The sequence below is a fragment of the Mustelus asterias genome, chromosome 23 (assembly GCF_964213995.1).
Source record: "Mustelus asterias chromosome 23, sMusAst1.hap1.1, whole genome shotgun sequence".
In the NCBI taxonomy this organism is placed as follows: Eukaryota; Metazoa; Chordata; class Chondrichthyes; order Carcharhiniformes; family Triakidae; genus Mustelus; species Mustelus asterias.
This window is the reverse complement of record NC_135823.1, coordinates 20,561,271-20,581,085: the sequence shown is the minus strand read 5'-3', so window position 1 is coordinate 20,581,085 and position 19,815 is coordinate 20,561,271. Positions and strand designations below refer to the sequence as shown.

At 44.1% G+C, this 19,815-nt stretch overlaps 1 protein-coding gene across 1 annotated transcript; it reads left to right on the top strand.

The window, feature by feature from the left end:
* The first annotated feature begins 371 nt into the window (after nucleotides 1-371).
* On the top strand, nucleotides 372-9,342 carry gfer (growth factor, augmenter of liver regeneration (ERV1 homolog, S. cerevisiae)). The gene is made up of 3 exons (XM_078240083.1): nucleotides 372-531; nucleotides 3,444-3,655; nucleotides 6,502-9,342. Exons 1-3 carry the CDS (start codon nucleotides 391-393, stop codon nucleotides 6,662-6,664), a joined length of 516 nt encoding a protein of 171 aa, XP_078096209.1. The 5' UTR covers nucleotides 372-390; the 3' UTR covers nucleotides 6,665-9,342.
* The last annotated feature ends 10,473 nt before the right edge of the window (nucleotides 9,343-19,815 follow it).

The following is a 19,815-nucleotide window of genomic DNA, read 5'->3' as shown; positions in this document are numbered from 1 at the left end:
CCTGCACTGTGATTGGTTAGTGTGGAGAGTGAATCCTGTGCTGTGATTGGTTATTGTGGGGAGTGAATCATGTGCTGTGATTGGTTAGTGTGGGGAGCAGTGCCTGCACTGTGATTGGTTAGTGTGGGGAATGGATCCTGTGCTGAGATTGGTTGGTGTGGGGAATGGCTCCTGCCCTGTGATTGGTTAGTGTGAGGAGTGGATCCTGCACTGATTGGTTAGTGTGGGGAGTGAATCCTGTGCTGTGATTGGTTAGTGTGGGGAATGGATCCTGCACTTGATTGGTTGGCGTGGGGAATGGCTCCTGTACTGTGATTGGTTAGTGTGGGGAGCGGATCCTGCACTGTGATTGGTGTGTGCCGGTTGCTCCCAGAATGCTGTGGGTCCAAGATGGCGGCGCCCAGGCTGGTACCGTTGGGCGGAATCCCGGATCCCGCGGGAAATGACGGCGAGAAGCCGCGGAGACCGTGCCGGGCCTGTGTGGACTTCACCAGCTGGATCCGGCAGCAGAGGAAACAGGAGCTGGCGGCGGTGAGCGGGAGAAATGTGACCCGGGGAGGGGGAGAATGGGCAGAGAGAAGTGTTGATAGGGAAGGTCTGAGGAAGATGAGGTTTGGGGGGGGGTGAGGTTTGGAGGGGGGGGGTGAGGTTTGGAGGGGGTATGGGGTGGGGTGGGGGGAGATGGGATGAGGTGGGGTGGGGGGGGGGGGGATGAGGTTGGTGTTCTGGTGGGAAAAGGTTGTGGGGTCTAAAGACCAGCCTGCTGATCAGAGCCATGGCAGCTGTTTAAAGATCACCCATTCAAGGGTCACAGTTTGCACAAAGTTCAGACAGTGCAGGTTTGCCTCCCCAGGAACAGTGTGAATAGGGTAGGGGGAATGTTGATGCCCACTTGAAAAACAAACCAGGTGCCTGCTTTTTATATTTAAATGCAAGGTCCACGGGTTTCAGTTTTCACAGGAAAAGTTAGCTGGATTGGCGATCTCAAAATGTTGTTTAAAATTTCTGAAATCCAAAGTAAGAAGGGATTCAATTTGTTCTTCTCAACATGAAGCAGCAGCCTTGGTCATTGGTGTTTTATCCAGCAATGTTTCCCGGCAGTGCTGTGTATTTTTGAGCTGTCAGGTTTTCCACATTTTGCAAGCTGACATTGAGGTTGCTGAACTTGGTTCGATGTATTGCTGGAAATGCCACTAATGAAAGAAAGACTTAATTTCTGTCAGGCCATTCACAACCACAGGATGCAGCCAATTAAGTATTTTGAGGGTGGTCGCTGTCTTAATGCAGGATCTGTGACAGCCAATTTACACATCGGAAGCCCTCACAAGTGACATTATTGATTTTGGTGACATTAATTAAGAGATAAACATTGGCCAGGGCATTGCGGAGATGACCTCTGCTGCTCTTCGAATTTGTGCCATGGCATCATTTATGTTTATCTGAGCGTGCGGGCAGGCCTTAGTTTGACATCCCATCTGAAAATAACATCTCCGGCAGTACAGCATGAGCCTCGATTTCTGTGTGAAAGTCTCTGCAATGGGACTTTAACTCTCAGCCTTCTGAATTGGAGGTAAGATTGCTACAACTGATCTCCATACACTTCATCCTCCCTCATACTTCTGTCATTGGTTGCATGATATGTCCATGCATGCAGCCTAATTCCTTCCCACACCAATTAGAAAGCGGAAAGATTTTATGTCACAGAAAATTGTTTTAAAAAAACTTTATTTAATGTCACGGTGATTTTTTTAATAGGCATCTCGCAGCATTGTCCTATACTTCTGACACCGATTAGCGCATCTGCATTAGTCTGCACTTTTCATAATCCCTGTTTCCCTCCAAGCCACACACCATCCTGACTTGGAAATATGTTGTTGTTCCTTCATTGTCGCTGAGTCAAAATCCTGGAATTCCCTCCCTAACTGCACAATGGGTGTACCTACACTTCAGGGACTGCCGCAGTTTAAAAAGGAAGCTCACCACCACCTTCTCAAGGCCAATAAGGGATGGGCAATAAAGGCTGCCCTCACCCACAACGCCTTCATCTCATAAATGAATAAAAGGAACCAATTAACCCTCTTTCAAAATTCCCGCCCCCCCGTCCACTTTGTGCTTAAAGGGACATTGCACAAAATAAAATACAGGCTTTTGCCAGTAAATGGGTCGTCACATTTTGTCTCCACCGATGCATGTGCAGTTTTTCCTACTGCTGACGGTGTGCAATTGTTTACTAGTGCCAACGCTAATTTTCATCCAAATATTGTCACACTCAGTACCTGCAGCTCAGAGCTGTTTCTGTCACTTTCCTACTCCCTTTGCTGCCCCTCTCTTACCGTTGTATCCTCGTATTTCTCCTTCATTTGCAGTCTCTCCCTAACCAATACCTATTTCTCCTTTCTAAATGCTCCAGAGGAGTTTCCAACACTTCCTATTGCTCCTGGAGTTTGTTGCTTGTACTGCGCCTTCTGGCTGGATTGAACTCGATAGCTGTATATCTCCCCCTGCCCCCTTTGAGTTTAATGAGTGCAGCTGCCTAGGATATCGCTGGTTTTGTGGTCACAGATATTTCAGCTACGTTTGTGGGTCGTGCGCCTCTGCAATTGAAAACTCAGTAAGAAGTCTAACAACACCAGGTTAAAGTCCAACAGGTTTATTTGGTAGCAAAAGCCACTAGCTTTCGGAACAGGCTGTTTCTTCATCAGGTGGGTGGGAGTTCTGATCACAAACAGGGCACAAAGACACAAACTCAATTTACATGAATAATGATTGGAATGTGAGTCTTTACAGCTAATCAAGTCTTAAAGGTACAGACAATGTGAGTGGAGGGAGCATTAAGCACAGGTTAAATCGACACCGTTGAAAACTCAGCCAGGGAACAAGTCTTTTCATCTTCCCTCTGATGCCTTTGCCAAATATCTGCAATATGTGTCCTCTGGTTACTGACCTTCCGCCACTAACAGCAGTTTCTCTTTATTTATTCTTATCAAAACACCTCATGGTTTTGAGCACCTCCTGCTCAATCTTCCCTTAACCTTCCCTGCTCTAAAGAGAACATGCCCAGCATCTGTAGTCCCTCCACATATCTGAAGTCCCTGACGCATTTCTATAGATGTTCGTGACAGTCTTCCTAAAGTGAGATACCCTTCATCATTCAATTTCACTCTCCTGAGACCTTTAATGAATTCACGAACGACATTGATTTGAATTTTAAACCGAACCCAGTGAATAGACCCTAATCCAATATGCCCCCTTGGAAAAACGCAACTTTGCAATGCAGTACTTGTTTTAAACAAATAGTTCTTGCACAGATGTGGCAGGTTTTTAAAAGTTGAATGTGTTTCAGTGCTTGTGAACCACTCATGTCTAAATACAAAGTGTTTGCTTCATTCTGTTTAATGCTTTAAGATTTATAACTTAGATTCGCTATACTTGTTCAACTACAGGATGTTGCAGAAGACCTGGTTAAAGAGCGTCCTGTCGAATGCCCTTTAGACCGAGAGGAATTGGGAAGAAACACCTGGTCCTTTCTACATACAATGGCAGCTTATTACCCAGACAAGCCCAGCAATAATCAACAGGAGGACATGAAGCAGTTTGTTTCTTTGTTTTCAAAGTTCTTTCCCTGTGAGGAGTGTGCAGAGGACTTGAGAGAGAGGTCAGTGTGTATTGCTAATTCGTATTTTATTTTGTGAGCTGGTTACTGGGAGAATCCTTTGACTGACTGACTGCAGGGTCCTTTCTCTCTGAGCTAACTGGGATTAAAATTGTATCAAAGCTACCTGAACAACAAAAGTAAATCTCACACCGGAGTTTTAATCCTACAAAAATGAGCACCAAAACAATAGTAATAACTTGAAACAATCTCTGTTTTCTTAATTCACATTATTCACTTGCCCTTTTTGAGAGTTTTAATTATTTTTCTTTTATTAAGCTGTTCCTCCCTGCCTCTCCCTCCCTCCCCTTATCTTTTTGGATAGGTTTAAAATAGGTTAAATTGGCTTTTTTTAATTTTGTCCCCACGGTGGCACAGTGGTTAGCATTGCTGCCTCATAGCGCCAGGGGCCTGGGTTCAGTTCCCAGCTTGGGTCAATGTCTATGTGGAGTCTGCATGTTCTCCCCGTGTCTGCATGCGTTTCCTCCGAGTGCTCCGGTTTCCTCCCACAGTCCGAAAGACGTGCTGGTTAGGTGCATTGGCCATGCTAAATTCTCCCTCAGTGTACCCGAACAGGCACCGGAGTGTGGCGGATAGGGGATTTTCACAGTAACTTCATTGCAGTGTTAATGTCAGCCTACCTGTGACACTGATAAATAAAATTAAACTTACAAACTCTCCTGCTGTGAATTTTGGTTTAATCAACTTTGGCGAAACTTGCTTGACCAAAACCTGATCCAATTTATTAAATGGAAAAGCAAAGATGGACATGGCTAGCACATCAAGTTTTGCCACTTTAGTTTACTTCTCCTCTGGTTTTCACTCATTCCGTGCCTTCCTGAAGAGCAGCTGGAAAATACCAAACAGTCATCATTATTTATGGTACGTAATCAGAAAGGCCATCACAGCTGAGCTCATCCTCAACTTTCCCCAGGTTTGAACAGCATATGTTGCTGGATAACGATAAGAAGCAGGTCCTTGGCTGCTTTCCCCTCTTCCTTCCTGCAGCAGAAACTGATGGGTAAGTGCTGCAGCAGCCACTGCAGTTTGGCGCACAACGCAATTTGAACCCAGAATGTCCCCAGCCTTGCGGTGTGTTCGGGCACTATGTAGAATTGTTTATCGCAGAACCCCTACAATGCAGAGGGAGGCCATTTGGCCTATTGAGTCTGTACCGACCACAATCCCACCCAGGCCATATTCCTGTAACCCCACACATTTACCCTGCTAACTCCTCCCCCCCCCTCTCCCCCCGCCCCCGCCACTAAGGGGCAATTTAGCATGGCCAATCCACCTTACCTGCAGATCTTCGGAGCGTGGGAGTAAACCGGAGCACCCGGAGGAAACCCAGGCAGACATGGGGAGAACTTGCAAACTCCGCACAGTCACCCAAGGCCAGAATCGAACCCGGGTCCCTGGCGCTGAGAGGCAGCAGTGCTAACCACTGTGCCACCGTGCTGTTTAATATATGGAATACTTGAAGTGCTGGAGGCTGATGTTTAATCATGGTGTGGAGATGCCGGCATTGGACTGGGGTAAACACAGTAAGAGTGTTAACAACACCAGGTTAAAGTCCAACTGGTTTATTTGGTAGCAAATGCCATTAGCTTTTGGAGCGCTGCTCCTTCGTCAGATGGAGTGGATATCTGCTCTCAAACAGGGCATACAGAGACTCAAAATCAAGTTACAGAATACTGATTAGAATGCAATTCTTTACAGCTACATTTAAAGATACAGACAATGTGAATGGAGGGAGCATTAAGCACAGGTTTAAGAAACGTGTATTGTCTCCAGACAGGACAGCCAGTGAGATTCTGCAAGTCCAGGAGGCAAGCTGTGGGGGTTACCGATAGTGTGACATGAACCCAAGATCCCGGTTTAGGCCGTCCTCATGTGTGCGGAACTTGGCTATCAGTTTCTGCTCAGCGACTCTGCGCTGTCGTGTGTCGTGAAGGCCGCCTTGGAGAATGCTTACCCGAAGATCAGAGGCTGAATGCCCGTGACTGCTGAAGTGCTCCCCCACAGGAAGAGAACAGTCTTGCCTAAAAATTTGTAAAGTAGCTGTAAAGATTCGCATTCTAATCAGTATTCTGTAACTTGATTTTGTGTCTCTGTATGCCCTGTTTGAGAGCAGATTTCCACTCCATCTGACGAAGGAGCAGCGCTCCGAAAGCTAATGGCATTTGCTACCAAATAAACCTGTTGGACTTTAACCTGGTGTTGTTAAAACTCTTACTGGGCTGATGTTTAAGGCAGGATCTGAGGCCGATGGGGTTGATGGACCATGAGTTCAGCCTAATGTAGTTGGATGGATGACATTTGGCGATTGGAGGCTGTGTCCTGAAACTGAATTTTAGACCAGCCCCCAGGTCAAGCAGGCAGGTCGAGGTCATGACAACAGCAGGGTGGCATGGGATGGACAGTGTGTCGGGCAAGGCTGGCCTCTGGCAAGGCTGGCCCCCGGGCTGCTGATTTAAAGGATTTGAACAGAGGGAGCAGGCTGCAGCCAGACCCTCAGTCGAAGTGGGTAGACGGATGAATCAGGTGTTAATGTTAAATTGGGAGTGGATAGAGAGGCCGGCTGCGAGCTGGGTGGCATCGGGGAGGCAATTGCAGGTTGCAACATCACTGCTTTGTTTTTTATTGTCAACCTGAACACTGCTATCCATCTGAAAAGAGGTGCTTTGCTATTCCGGCCCTGTCAGCAAACCCTGGAGATTTGTCCCTGTACAATGTGGCAATGTCAAGGCAAGATAAGATAGATTTTGCACGGTGAAACATTTGGGGGAGACTTCAGTTTGGGATCCTGTCTTGATGCTAATCTTGTGTTTTTGAATCTACTGTTGTAGATTGGAGACATTGCCTCCAGACACCAGCAACAGGTATAAATTTTCACAGTGGATGTGCCTTCTCCATAACGATGTGAACAGACGTGTGGGGAAACCAGAGTTTGACTGCTCCAAGGTGGATGAACGATGGAGGGATGGATGGAAGGATGGGTCATGTGATTGATTTTTAAACTTCACGTGTTTTATTCCCACTCTGTCCTATTTGATCATTTACTTCCTGTCCTTGCCGATGTGCTGTCACCCGGTTTTGATTACGTGCAAATGACTGTACGTGCTACCTTAATTTTTCTGTGCACATTTCTACATCCTCATTTCGCAATTGTCAAATTAAAATCAGTGCTTTCTCGACGTGCCTCCTCACCTGGGGAAATGGGAGACAGGTAATGGAATCATTTCACTTTAAACAATTGCTGTTGTCTCTCTATCCTTTAGGGGGTGCAATTGCTTCAGGATGGTGATTTGCCTGTGTGGTGGCCTTTCACTTCTTCCTGGTTAGGTGTAGCGCCAACAGGTGGGTGAGGCAAAAAAAAGAGGATATTTAATTTTAATCCACAAACCAAATTTGCGTTGGAGAAGCAGATGTTTTGGTTCTGCATTTCTCCCCTCAGTTGCAAGAAGTGGAGATTTTTTGCCAGGTTTCAATTCAGACTCTCTCCACCCAGATGCACTGGTGGTGATTTCAAATATCTCATTCCATCAAGCGTCTAACATTGAGCCGCACCGTCATAGGGTGAATCACAATAAACCGTCACCAGGCTATGAACTAATAAACCGAGTACAGGGCAATTGGCTTTCAGTATGCCTGTCAGAAGGAATTTTTAAAAAAACAAATTAATTGTGTAAATGATGGGGATATGGTAATTCTGATCTTTGAGCAATGTCATTAGCAAAACTTGGCAAACAAAATAAATTACGCCCACATGTCAACCAGTATAGTATCCAAGGTGGGATGTTCTGTACTTGGTGCTTTAGCACAAGCGCCATCACAGCTGTATTAATGTATTTTCAAATCTGGTACTGGACTGACTGGATTAAGTATTGAGGCGTGTTGAAATGGCAATTACAAAAGTTGGTCGCAGTGTTGAATATCAGTTTTGTGACGTTGTGGTGTGCATGTACACTGCAGTATATAAAATATGCAATTCACCGCTTTCTGTCACCCATCGCACCAACCCTACGTTAATAGTTTAGAAACTGTTCATGGAAAGGGAAGCTTTAATAAGTAATTATAACACTTGAAGAATCTGTCTAAAATATGTCTCATGTTGGAACTGTCGAAGGTCCTTAGTCTCGGGCAATGCTTCCCGAAGCCTCCAGCTTAATATTTGTCTGATCTCGGCAGCTTCAGGCTTTTGGAAGTGGCTGTGAGACACTCAGATCATTTTAATTTGAACAAAGGAATTAAGAACTAAAACAAAACTCAAAGGTGCAATTGAACATTTGCACTAAATTTGTACAAAGTGGAACCTGGTTGTAGAGTATCTGCAAACATTCCGAGCTTGAATAACTGGGTTGTCAATCATCATGGAAGACTTATTTCCTCAAATGGCCATATTTATATCTGTCGGCTCCTCGGTGGGCCATACTACTGTTGCAAAGTCTCATTTCAGGGAGAAAGTGCAAACTGTTGTCACCCCACACTGACTGATTCTTATCAGCTAATCATGACCACACATCTGTGGATGCAGAACAGAAATAAAGTTTCAAATTCAACTTTTTTAAGTAGTGCAGAGATACAAACGCCTTTTTGTAATATTTGAGAACAGAGTTAAGTGTGATATTTTGTGTTTCAACTACTCAAAGGATGTCTAAGGTTTGTAATTTTGCTAATTTCTTTGGTTAATATTTTTACTTGTGAGCCATGTTGTGCTAAGCCTAGGTATATGCAGTGCCCTAATGAATTAGTTCAATTACTCTTATTTAAATCTGAAGACTGAGCACCATTCTGAATTGAGGCATGAAACATATAGTGAAATGTAAATGTGCTGATTGTTAGTACGATGGATTGCTGTTCAGGTTGCAATCTGCCCATTTCTTGCAGATTCACTAATGGTGCAAACAGTCATACATACAGCAGGGTTAGCCATTTATGATAGGGCACCATCAGGCCTGAACTGTACCACCATCACATTATGTGATTACCATTGGAAATAGTGGCAATGGAAGAATTTGAATATTCAATATAACCATGAGGGAGTTTAAATAACTATGGCAATTTGATATATTGGAAGGACCTTGCAGCATCTGGTAAAATAAATGTGATGTCCCTTCATTTCAAACCAAATAATCAGATTATGGGAGCTTGCCATCTATCAGTGTTCACCAAGATCATGCTGTTAAGGTTGGACGAGATGAGCTGCTCTCAAATTCATTTTTTTTAAGGCTGGAACATCCTCTGGGTTCAGAGTGGCTAAAATACTGAAAAGTTTGACAGCCCTGAACCTTTTACTATTGTCACTGTTTTGTATTAGGCGCTCCCGCCACTGCGTTATCCTGGTTTTAACGATGTCATCCACGTAAAAATAATTTTCATCTTGTATCCCGTGTTGATCAGTCAGGTGTGATTGGAATCTATTGCAAGATTTTTGTTCAGAGAGTAGTAAATGTTTTAAGAGGGTAAGATAAACCATATTGCACTAATTTTGAAGAAGTTGACTCCAAATGTGGAAGTGGCTGCTATGGCAAATGGCATTCTTGTTACACAGGATTGTGTATATTTAAATATACTGTACTATGTGGATATGATGTGAAGAGGTTTGAGGTTTTTTTAAAGGGATCCTTGCCTGTGCACCTTCTAGATGTCATTTTGTAAAAATAAAGAAATAATCAAGAATAGCGCACACTGAAATGGCTGCTGGCTTTAACTCACATTGCTGCAGGAGCGTATTCAATAATGAAGCCATCAGGTTAGACTCTGTACCCTGTGGTGCAAGGGAAAACTCCCACTACAATGGCCAGTACGCCGACAGTTCCTCATGCTGTTTCAATTCCAAGATCTGCCTTAGCAAATGGAAGGTTTTTATGTTGAATCACGGAGTTTATTTGTTCTACTTACAATCAAATTAAATGAGACTTTTCTGAGATTTTGATGGGTAGGGGGTTGTAAATAATTGAAATAATGCTGGGTTTAAATTTTATACACCGGATAATTAACTTTGAATCACTAGGTGGACAGAGACTGTTACCATTTGATCGGACTCTTTTACAATGCCACCCTACCCACTCCCTAATGCAACATCTAACTGTTGAGATAACCCAACCTCTTGTGCCTCAAAACCAGCCATTCACCATCTTCTGTATATTTTCCTATTTTCCCTTCCCAATCCTGTAGCTGTTTTGCCTCTTGCCCCTCTTATGTGGCTGTATCAGGAAGTATTATTTGCTCTGCCCTGTTGGGTACATTATATTAATCCTAAAGTGTCCTCTGAAGATCGCTTGGAGACCAGTCTTCTATCATCTACCCCACCCCATCACCTTTCTGCATCTCCATATTATGTTGTGCCAATAAGAATGGTGAACATGTGCAGCTTGGTCATGAGTTAGGCTCTCAACTGATATAGCAATACAACCCAGAATCCTGCTTGCTTTGTTTATTCTCATCTTGCACTGTTGGACGAGATGAGCAACAAGTTAACTAGTCTCCCGAGGTGTCTTGCAATCTCTCCCTTGGTGAATTTTATGTCACTCAGAGTGAGTCAGTGTTTTTCTTTGCATTTTTCTGTCACTCACTTATCACAGTCAGCTCAAGTGTGAATCCGACCAGATTTACCTGCTAAAATCATAGAATCCCTACAGTGCAGAAGGAGGCCATTCGGCCCCATGGGTCTGCACCAACAACAATCCCACCCAGGCCCTATCCCCGTAACCCCACGTATTTGCCCTGCTAATCCCCTTGACACTAAGGGGCAATTTAGCATGGCCAATCCACCTAACGCGCACATCTTTGGAGTGTGGGAGGAAACCGGAGCACCCGGAGGAAACCCACGCAGACACGGGGAGAATGTGCAAACTCCACACAGTCAGTGGCCTGAGGCCGGAATTGAACCCAGGTCCCTGGCACCACCATGCTGCCTACTGAGTTCACAAAAAAGCAGCTTTATATCCTTAAAGAATAGGCCTTGGATTGAGACTGCAAGATAGGGCAGAAAGAGGGCTGGTCCCAGCATGGCTCCATGGGCCACCCCACTAAAACACTAGTCATTAAACGCAGCATAAAATTCTACAGCCTTCAAAAAATGAGGTAAAAATCGTACGGTTGTTTCCTTTATTCGGCCAAGGGAAGGGAGACTCCCATCCCTATCATTTTATATTTGTTGAATCTTAGAAGTTGGTAGGCTACCTCGACATTACACTTATTGTATCTTGTTCAAGGGCAGTAATAATCTCGATTTTTATTTCCTGCTTTCTGAAGATAACAGATGCAATAACATTGGCAAATTTATCACATCTCACCTCAAAAGATAGGAACAAATTTGATGCAGCTCTTTTTGATGCTGTGTTGCCTTGGACAAATCTGCGTGCATTTTCTCATGTTTTCCCCGCGGCACGGCATATCCTCATGGAATAGGACAAATGTGGAAGTCTCCAGTGCACCTAACATTGTCAGCTGGATCCTCCATACTGAAGACCTACGGCCTTTCAACCTTATCCCTCTAATGTATAAAGGAACATCTTTAATCCATTATTGCAGTTTGTTAACATTTGTGTTTCAATTTTAAAATGATATATAATGCAAATTAAAATGTGACCTGGAATCATAGCCTGCTTTTCTGTAAAGCTTTTTAAAAATTCATTCTCGTAATATGTGCATCAACACTAGGAGCAGGTGTAGACAATTTAGCCCCTCAAGCTTGCTCCCCCATTCAATCCGATCCTGGCTGATCTTGGCCTCAACTTCATTTTCCTGCCCATTCCTCATAGCCCTTCAAACCCATTGCTAATTAAACATTTGTCTATCTACTCAAATTTAAATTTACTCAATGCCCCGGCATTCACCACACTCTGGGGTAGTGAATTCCACAGATTCGCAACCCTCCTCATCTCTGTTTTAACTCTGCTACCCCTTATCCGAAAACTGTAGTCTCTATTTTGTCTAACAAGAGGAAACATCCTCTCCATATCTACTGTCAATCCCCTTTTGCATCTTACGTACCTCAATTCGATCTCCCCTCATCTAAACTCGAGAGTATAGGCCTAAACTGCTCAATCTCAAGACAAACCACTCATCTCTGGAATCAATCTCGTGAATCTCTTCTGAACTGCCTCCAATACAACTACACTCCAATACAACTACATCCTTCCTCAAGTAAGGGGGCTAAAACTGTACACAATGATCCAGGTTAGAAGGCTAACATTTATTGTCTATTCCTAGTTTGCCTGATGAAGGTGGTGAGTATTTAGAGAATTCCATGTCAAAATCTTAGAAATGTCGAAGCCTGTAAATATATTTCTTCATTAATGGCAAGGAAATGTTCTGAGTTGGCATCTCCTCGACTTAAGAAGAAGATGAGAGCTCACTTGTCCAGCATTAATAACTCCTTTCTTGTTGCAGTCTTCATGGTAAAGAGAGAATTAAAAATAAAATCTCCTTTTGTTATGCACATTGGTTGGAAACTTTTTTTTTTCCGTATCTGCAAAGCAGAATACATTCACAAGTGAGAGGATTGGTAATGAAGGTACAAAGGGGAAGCCATGTAGGAAGTTTTATCATGCAGACTATTGTTCACTTATGAAGTATTGCTGATAAAATTAGTTTTCTACAAAGCAATTTTCATTTCTAGAATGGACGTACACGGGCTTTGTAATTCAGTTATTGTAATCGCTTTGTTTCACCCACGCAAATGTTTCCTTAGCAACCATACCACCACCAATGAGCACCAATGATTTAAACAATTAATAGGGACCAGGAACGACAGGCAGTGAAGTAATGGTAGAATTGCCCCTTTTAGTTCTACTTCTTTTTGAACAAGTCACAATCGATCCTCTCAATTGTATGTCTATTTTGGGCCTTTTTTGTTAGATTTGAAAATGAGCAAAGATATTTCTTATTTATATCTCAGGTTTGTAAAACCCACTGAATGCTTCACAGCTTTGCTGCTTATCATTGTTTACTTGATTCCAGCCATTGAATAAATATCCCATTCAGTAAATTCTTGATGTACGTATCTTGTCTCTTGGTTGAAATGAGTTGCATGCAATTCCAGTTAACCACTACAGACCATCAGGTGAAGCTCTCTCTCTCTCTTTCTCCCCCCTGCCCAATGCTATGAGGCAGCGAGCTCCATGATTTTGACCCAGTGATGATACGAACTTTGATCCATGTCGAAACCTGTGAATTTATTTCCCCGTTAGCGGTGAGAAAATGGTTGTTTATTTATTAGTGTCACAAGTAGGCTTACACTGCAGTGGAGTTACTGTGAAAATCCCCCTAGTCGCCACACTCTGGTGCCTGTTCGGGTACACTGAGGGAGAATTTAGCATGGCCAATGCACCTAACCAGCACGTCTTTCGGACTGTGGGAGGAAACCCACGCAGACATGGGGAGAATGTGCAGACTCTGCACAGACAGTGATCCAAGCCGGGAATCGAATCCTGGTCCCTGGTGCTGTGAGGCAGCAGTGCTAACCACAGTGCCACCATACCACCAAGTGTTTTGAGTTGTCTTTAAACGCATCAAGAACTCATTTCCTGCAACAGTCTTCATAGAAATCATAGAAACCCTACAGTGCGGAAGGAGGCCATTCGGCCCATCGAGTCTGCACCGACCACAATCCCACCCAGGCCCTACCCCCACATATTTTTTACTTGCTAATCCCTCTAACCTACGCATCTCAGGACTCTAAGGGGCAATTTTTAACCTGGCCAATCAACCTAACCCGCACATCTTTGGACTGTGGGAGGAAACCGGAGCACCCGAAGGAAACCCACGCAGACACGAGGAGAATGTGCAAACTCCACACATTGTAACAAGATAATTTTTTAAAACATGTCCTTTTGAGGAGGAGGAAAAGTTTGCATCAATTGGAAACTTCAGCGATTGGAAAAAGGAATTTGTTCATTGTGAGAGGATCGGTAACGATGATTTAAAGCTACAAAGGAGGAGGTCATGTTGGAAGTTACATTATCGAGTCTATTGTCGATGAAGGTAATGCAGTTGATATGGGTTTTCTAAAGATGTTTATAAAATGCCGCTTAATAGACTGATTAATAAAAGAGGGATTAAAGAAGCAGTGGCAGTGTGGATACAAAAGTGTTGCGGTTACTTATCAGGCTGGAGTGGGTGGTGGTATTCCCCCCTGGAGATAGGTAATAGGGCCATTGCTCTTTTTAATATGTGATTGACCTGGATAGGGGTCATAATTTCAAGGTTTGCAGGTGATACACGTTTTACAAACAGTGAGGATGCTTGGTGAAGGACACGTAGCAGATTAAATTTAATACTGGGAAGTACGAAGTGATGCATTTTTGGAGGAAAAATGAGGAGAGGCAATATAAATAAATAGCGCAGTTTTAAAGAGAGAGTGGTAACAGACCTGGGCAATCGCATACACTAATCTTCGAAGATGGCAGGACAAAGTGATATGCCTATTTAAAAGCAAAGATTAGGCACAGTTTTTTTAACAATATAGTAGAGGAATATAGTGCAAAAGCCAGGAGGTTATATTAAACCTTTATAAAACACTGATTAGGCCTCAACTAGAGTATCATTTTTTAAAAATGTGAAATGAGAACATTGTTGGCAAGGTCAGCATTTATTGCTCATCCCTAATTGCCCTTGAAAAGGTGGTGATGTGGCTCTGGTCAGACTATAATTTGATTTGATTTATCATTGTCACATGTATTAGTATACAGTGAAAAATATTGTTTCTTGTGCACTGTACAGGCAGAGCATACCGTTCATAGAGAAGGAAACGAGAGAGTGCAGAATGTTGTGTTACAGTCATAGCCAAATTTGGAGTATTGTGAGCAATTTGGATTCCATATTTAAGAAAGGATGTGCTGACCTGGGAAAGGGTTCAGAGAAGGTTCACAAGAATGATCCAGGAATGAAATGCTTGACATATGAGGAACATTTGAGGACTCTGTGTCTGCTCTCGATGGAGTTCAGAAGAATGCGGGGGAGGGAGGGGGGGGGGGAGCGGGGAGATCTCATTGAAAGGCCTGGATAGAGTGGGCGTGGAGAGACTAGGATCCGAGGGCACAGCCTCAGAGTAAAGGGGCAACCCTTTAAAACTGAGGTGAGAAGGAAATTCTTTAGCCTGAGGGTGGTGAATCTGTAGAACTCATTACCACAGAAGACTGGAGGCCAGGTCAATGAGTGTCTTTAAGACAGAGATAGATAAGTTCTTGATTGGGAAGGAGATCAAGGGTTACGGGGAAAAGGCGGGAGAATGGGGTTGAGAAACTTCTAAGTCATGATTGAATGATGGAGCAGACTCGATGGGCTAAATGGCCTAATTCTGCTCTTAGGGTTTTAGGATGTGCATTTGGTGTGGTGGAGGTACACTCAGTGCTGTTGGGTAGCGAGTCTGAGGATTTTGATGTGGTGACACTAAAAGAATGGCAATATATTTCCAAGTCTGGAAGGTGTTGCTGGGAGGAGAACTTGCAGCTGGTGGTGTTCTCCTCCCACCACTGGAGTTTGCAGATTTAGAAAATGCTGGAAGTCTTGTTAACTCTCTTCCTTTGAGCATCTCGCCTTGTTCCATCCTCCTCACCACTCATTCAAAACCATCATTCATTACTGCCCTCCAAGTATGATTAAAAATGTCATCACTGAGGTTTCGTCATTATCACTGAGGTCTCTTCACTGCTTTCCTCTCTTAGCCTCTGCACAGAAAGACCTCTAATTCTGTAACTTCCATCTCAACTTATTATGTCCTCTCTCCTCTGAGTTCAGTCTGATAACCTTTTTGGTCATGTTATGAACACACGTTCCAGGGCCATCAAGTCCTGGAGTGACACTTGAACCTAGAGTTTCTGGACAAGATGTAGGGCTGCTACCTCTGTCACAAGACCTCCTCACCCCCCTAGTCCCCAATAAAACCATTACTTTCTCTCACCCTGGCCATTCTCCAAACTTCATAGAAACCCTACAGTGCAGAAGGAGGCCATTCGGCCCATCAAGTCTGCACCGACCACAATCCCACCCAGGCCCTACCCCCACATATTTACCCGCTAATCCCTCTAACCTATGCATCCCAGGACTCTAAGGGGCAATTTTTAACCTGGCCAAACAACCTAACCTGCACATCTTTGGATTGTGGGAGGAAACCGGAGCACCCGGAGGAAACCCACGCAGACACGAGGAGAATGTGCAAACTCCACACAGACAGTGACCCGAGCCGGGAATCGAACCCGGGACCCTGGAGCTGTGAAGCAGCAGTGCTAACCACTGTGCTACCGTGCCGCCCCTTCTCTCCTTTAACTACTAGAGGCGCTTGGAAGGAAATGATGGACAAGGGGAGGTGATGGCCTAGTATTATTATATGCTAGACTATTAATCCAGAAACTCAGCTAATATTCTGGGGACCTGGGTTCAAATCTAGCCGTGGCAGATAATGGAATTTGAATTCAATAAAAAATATCTGGAATTAAGAATCTACTGATGACCATGAAACCATTGTCGATTGTTGGAAAAACCCATCTGCTTAACTAATGTCCTTTAGGGAAGGAAATCTGCCATCCTTACCTGGTCTGGCCTACATGTGACTCCAGATCACAGCAATGTGGTTGACTCTCAACTGCCTTCTGGAATGGCCTAGCAAGCCACTTAGTTCAAGGACAACTAGGGATGGGCAATAAATGCTAGCCAGCCAGCAACGCTTATGTCCCAAAAATGTGGTTTATTCATCCGTCACCTGACCTAGCAAGACTACACAAAGCACTATATAGTTCTGCTCCCACTATTCCAGGATCATTCTAGAATGCAAAGATAACCTCTTGCTTTCTCTATTGCAAGCTTTAACCCCAATATCTTGTCAGCTCCACCCTCACCAACAACAGGAGCATGGAACCCAAGGCAAAGCTCTCCTAAGCAGTGACACTGATACTTGGACTGTTGCTGCACTCAAATTCCCCTCATTTGGCGCTACTTCTAATTTTTTCCAGGACTTTCCGAGCTCAGCTTTCACAGAAATGTGCAGCGTCCCTTGCTGCCCTCAATCTTCTACGTAGCATAGGTCATGTGTTTAAGTGTTTAAGTTTAAAGTTTTTTTGAAGTTTATTTATTTGTCACAGTAGGCTCACACTAACACTGCAATGAAGTTACTGTGAAAATCCCCTAGTTGCCACACTCCGGCGCCTGTTCGGGTACACTGAGGGAGAATTTAGCATAACTAATGCACCTAACCAGCACGTCTTTCAGACTGTGGGAGGGAACCCACGCAGACACAGGGAGAACATGTTCTCCCCGTGTCTGCGTGGGTTTCCTCCGGGTGATCCAGTTTCCTCCTACAGTCCAAAAAATGTGCTGTTTAGGTGCATTGGCTATGCTAAATTCTCCCTCAGTGTACCCAAGCAGGCGGTGGAGTGTGACGACTAGGGGATTTTCACAGTAACTTCATTGCAGTGTTAATGTAAGCCTACTTGTGACACTAATAAATAAACTTCAAAAAAACTTTGAACTTAAACACTTAAACACATGACCTATGTTATGTAGAAGTTTGAGGGCAGCAAGGGACGCTGCACATTTCTGTGAAAGCTGAGCTCGGAAAGTCCTGGAAAAAATTAGAAGTAGCGCCAAATGAGGGGAATTTGAGTGCAGCAACAGTCCAAGTATCAGTGTCACTGCTTAGGAGAGCTTTGCCTTGGGTTCCTTGCTCCTGTTGTTGGTGAGGGTGGAGCCGACAAGATATTGGGGTTAAAGCTTGCAATAGAGAAAGCATGAGGTTACCTTTGCATTCTAGAATGATCCTGGAATAGTGGGAGCAGAACTATATAGTGCTTTGTGTAGTCCTGCTAGGTCAGGACTACACTTAAACTTAAAACTTACATTGCAGAAGGAGGCCATTCGGTCCATTGAGTCTGCACCGACTCTCCGATAGAGCATCTGACCCAGGCCCACCCCTTGCTCCATCCCCGTAACCCTGCACATTTACCCACTAATAAATTTTAATTTTAACAGTTACATGCAACTAATTGTGTTTTCCAGTAGGTACAAAGCACAGTGACTGCCAAAATGCCTGGTTGTTTCTATAGCATACGGACATGCATTGTTTAATTATTGCTCTCAAACAATTCTGACTGATGGCCTATTGTTTGTCTAAACCGAGGTAAGCCTCTTTAATGCACTGAATATATCTGGTTATTAACACCTCACTCATTACCTAATGTTCAACATGTTTATAGCCCGAATTGCAACAGCTCCTCTTCCAAAATCCTCTGTTTGCAATCGATCAAATTGCAGTGCATTGAATTTAACCTTACGAAACCCTTTGCCTCAGACAGTTGTGGATTGCAATTCAGGGCATGCAAGAAATCTCAGCAGCACGTTACAAATGTTTCCTAAAGAGCGCTGGTGAGTCATCCCAAGGCATTTCTGTCGAGGCCCTGCAGAGGAGATTGATTGTCCTTTATCAGGGATGAGGGACTTCTGTCGTGCAGAAATTACTCGCGATGCTGATATTTTTATCGTAAGACCTGAGAAGGTTAAAGGGAAATTTAATAGAGATATTCAAAACCATGAGGGATTTTGAAAAAGCAAAGCTGTTTCTGTGGGCGGGTCCCTCAGTATCCAAAGGTCATTGTTTTAAAATCGTTAGCTGAAAATACAGGGTGAGGTGAGAAATATTTTTGTGTAGCAAGTTGATCTGATCTGGAATTCACTGCCTGAAAGGGCAGTGGAAACGGATTAGCAACCTTGAAAAGGGAATTAGTGTTACAGACAGCGGAGAGATGATAAGACGGTTCTCCTTTTCTCTACCTCTTGACTAACCGCAACAGGGTATGTTTTAAACTATACTGTTTTAACTCCTTGAGTGCTGTGACTCTAAACACAAGACATGTTTTCTTACAGGTTTAAAAATAGAAAATAAATGTTCATTTCATAACATGGGCGGCACGGTAGCACAGTGGTTAGCACTGCTGCTTCACAGCTCCAGGGTCCCGGGTTCGATTCCCGGCTCGGGTCACTGTCTGTGTGGAGTTTGCACATTCTCCTCGTGTCTGCGTGGGTTTCCTCCGGGTGCTCCGGTTTCCTCCCACAGTCCAAAGATGTGCGGGTTAGGTTGATTGGCCAGGTTAAAAATTGTCCCTTAGTGTCCTGGGATGCGTAGGTTAGAGGGATTAGCGGGTAAAATATGTGGGGGTAGGGCCTGGGTGGGATTGTGGTCGGTGCAGACTCGATGGGCCGAATGGCCTCCTTCTGCACTGTAGGGTTTCTATGTTTCTAACACCCGAATTTAATCGCAACAGCACAAACTGCCCTACGAACACATGCACAAGGAAAGATGATTACGAAAGAGGTAGCATGCACTGAGGCTTTTCTTGGCAAAGTCCACAAGGTGACTCTTGTCTTTCAAAATGGAAGCTGGAAACATATGCAGGCTGATGATTTTAGATTCTCTGATGAAAATGGAGGTTGTAAGTTTCTGGCAAGGATTCTGGTTTTGCGCCAGTTGAAGGTGTGATTGAGCCCCCGTGGCAAGTATCTGGCTTAGTTCTGCAAATCAGTAGGTAACAAGATAGTCCCACCTCTCTGCATATTTGGTGGATTCTAGGTAGGATTAGAACATAGAACAAACTACAACACAAACAGGCCCTTCGGCCCACAAGTTGCGTCGAACAATTTCCTTACCTTCTAGGCTCATCTATAACCCTCTATCTTACTAACCTCCATGAACCTATCCAAAAGTCTCTTAAAAGACTCACTCGAATCCGCTTCCACCACCACTACCGGCAGCCGATTCCACACACCCACCACCCTCTGAGCGAAAAACTTACCCCGAACATCTCCTCTATACCTACTCCCCAGCACCCTAAACCTGTGGCCTCTCGTGACAACCATTTCAGCTCTGGGTAAAAGCCTCTGAGAATCCACTCTATCAATACCTCTCAACATCTTCTACACCTCTATCAGGTCACCTTTCATTCTTCGCCTCTCCAAGGAGAATAGACCTAGCTCTCTCAACCTATCCTCATAAGGCACACCACTTAATCCCGGCAACATCCTCGTAAATCTCCTCTGCACCCATTCTATGGCTTCCACATCCTTTCTGTAATGAGGCAACCAGAACTGGGCACAGTACTCCAGGTGGAGTCTGACCAGGGTCCTATACAGCTGCAGCATTATCTCACGATTTCTAAACTCAATTC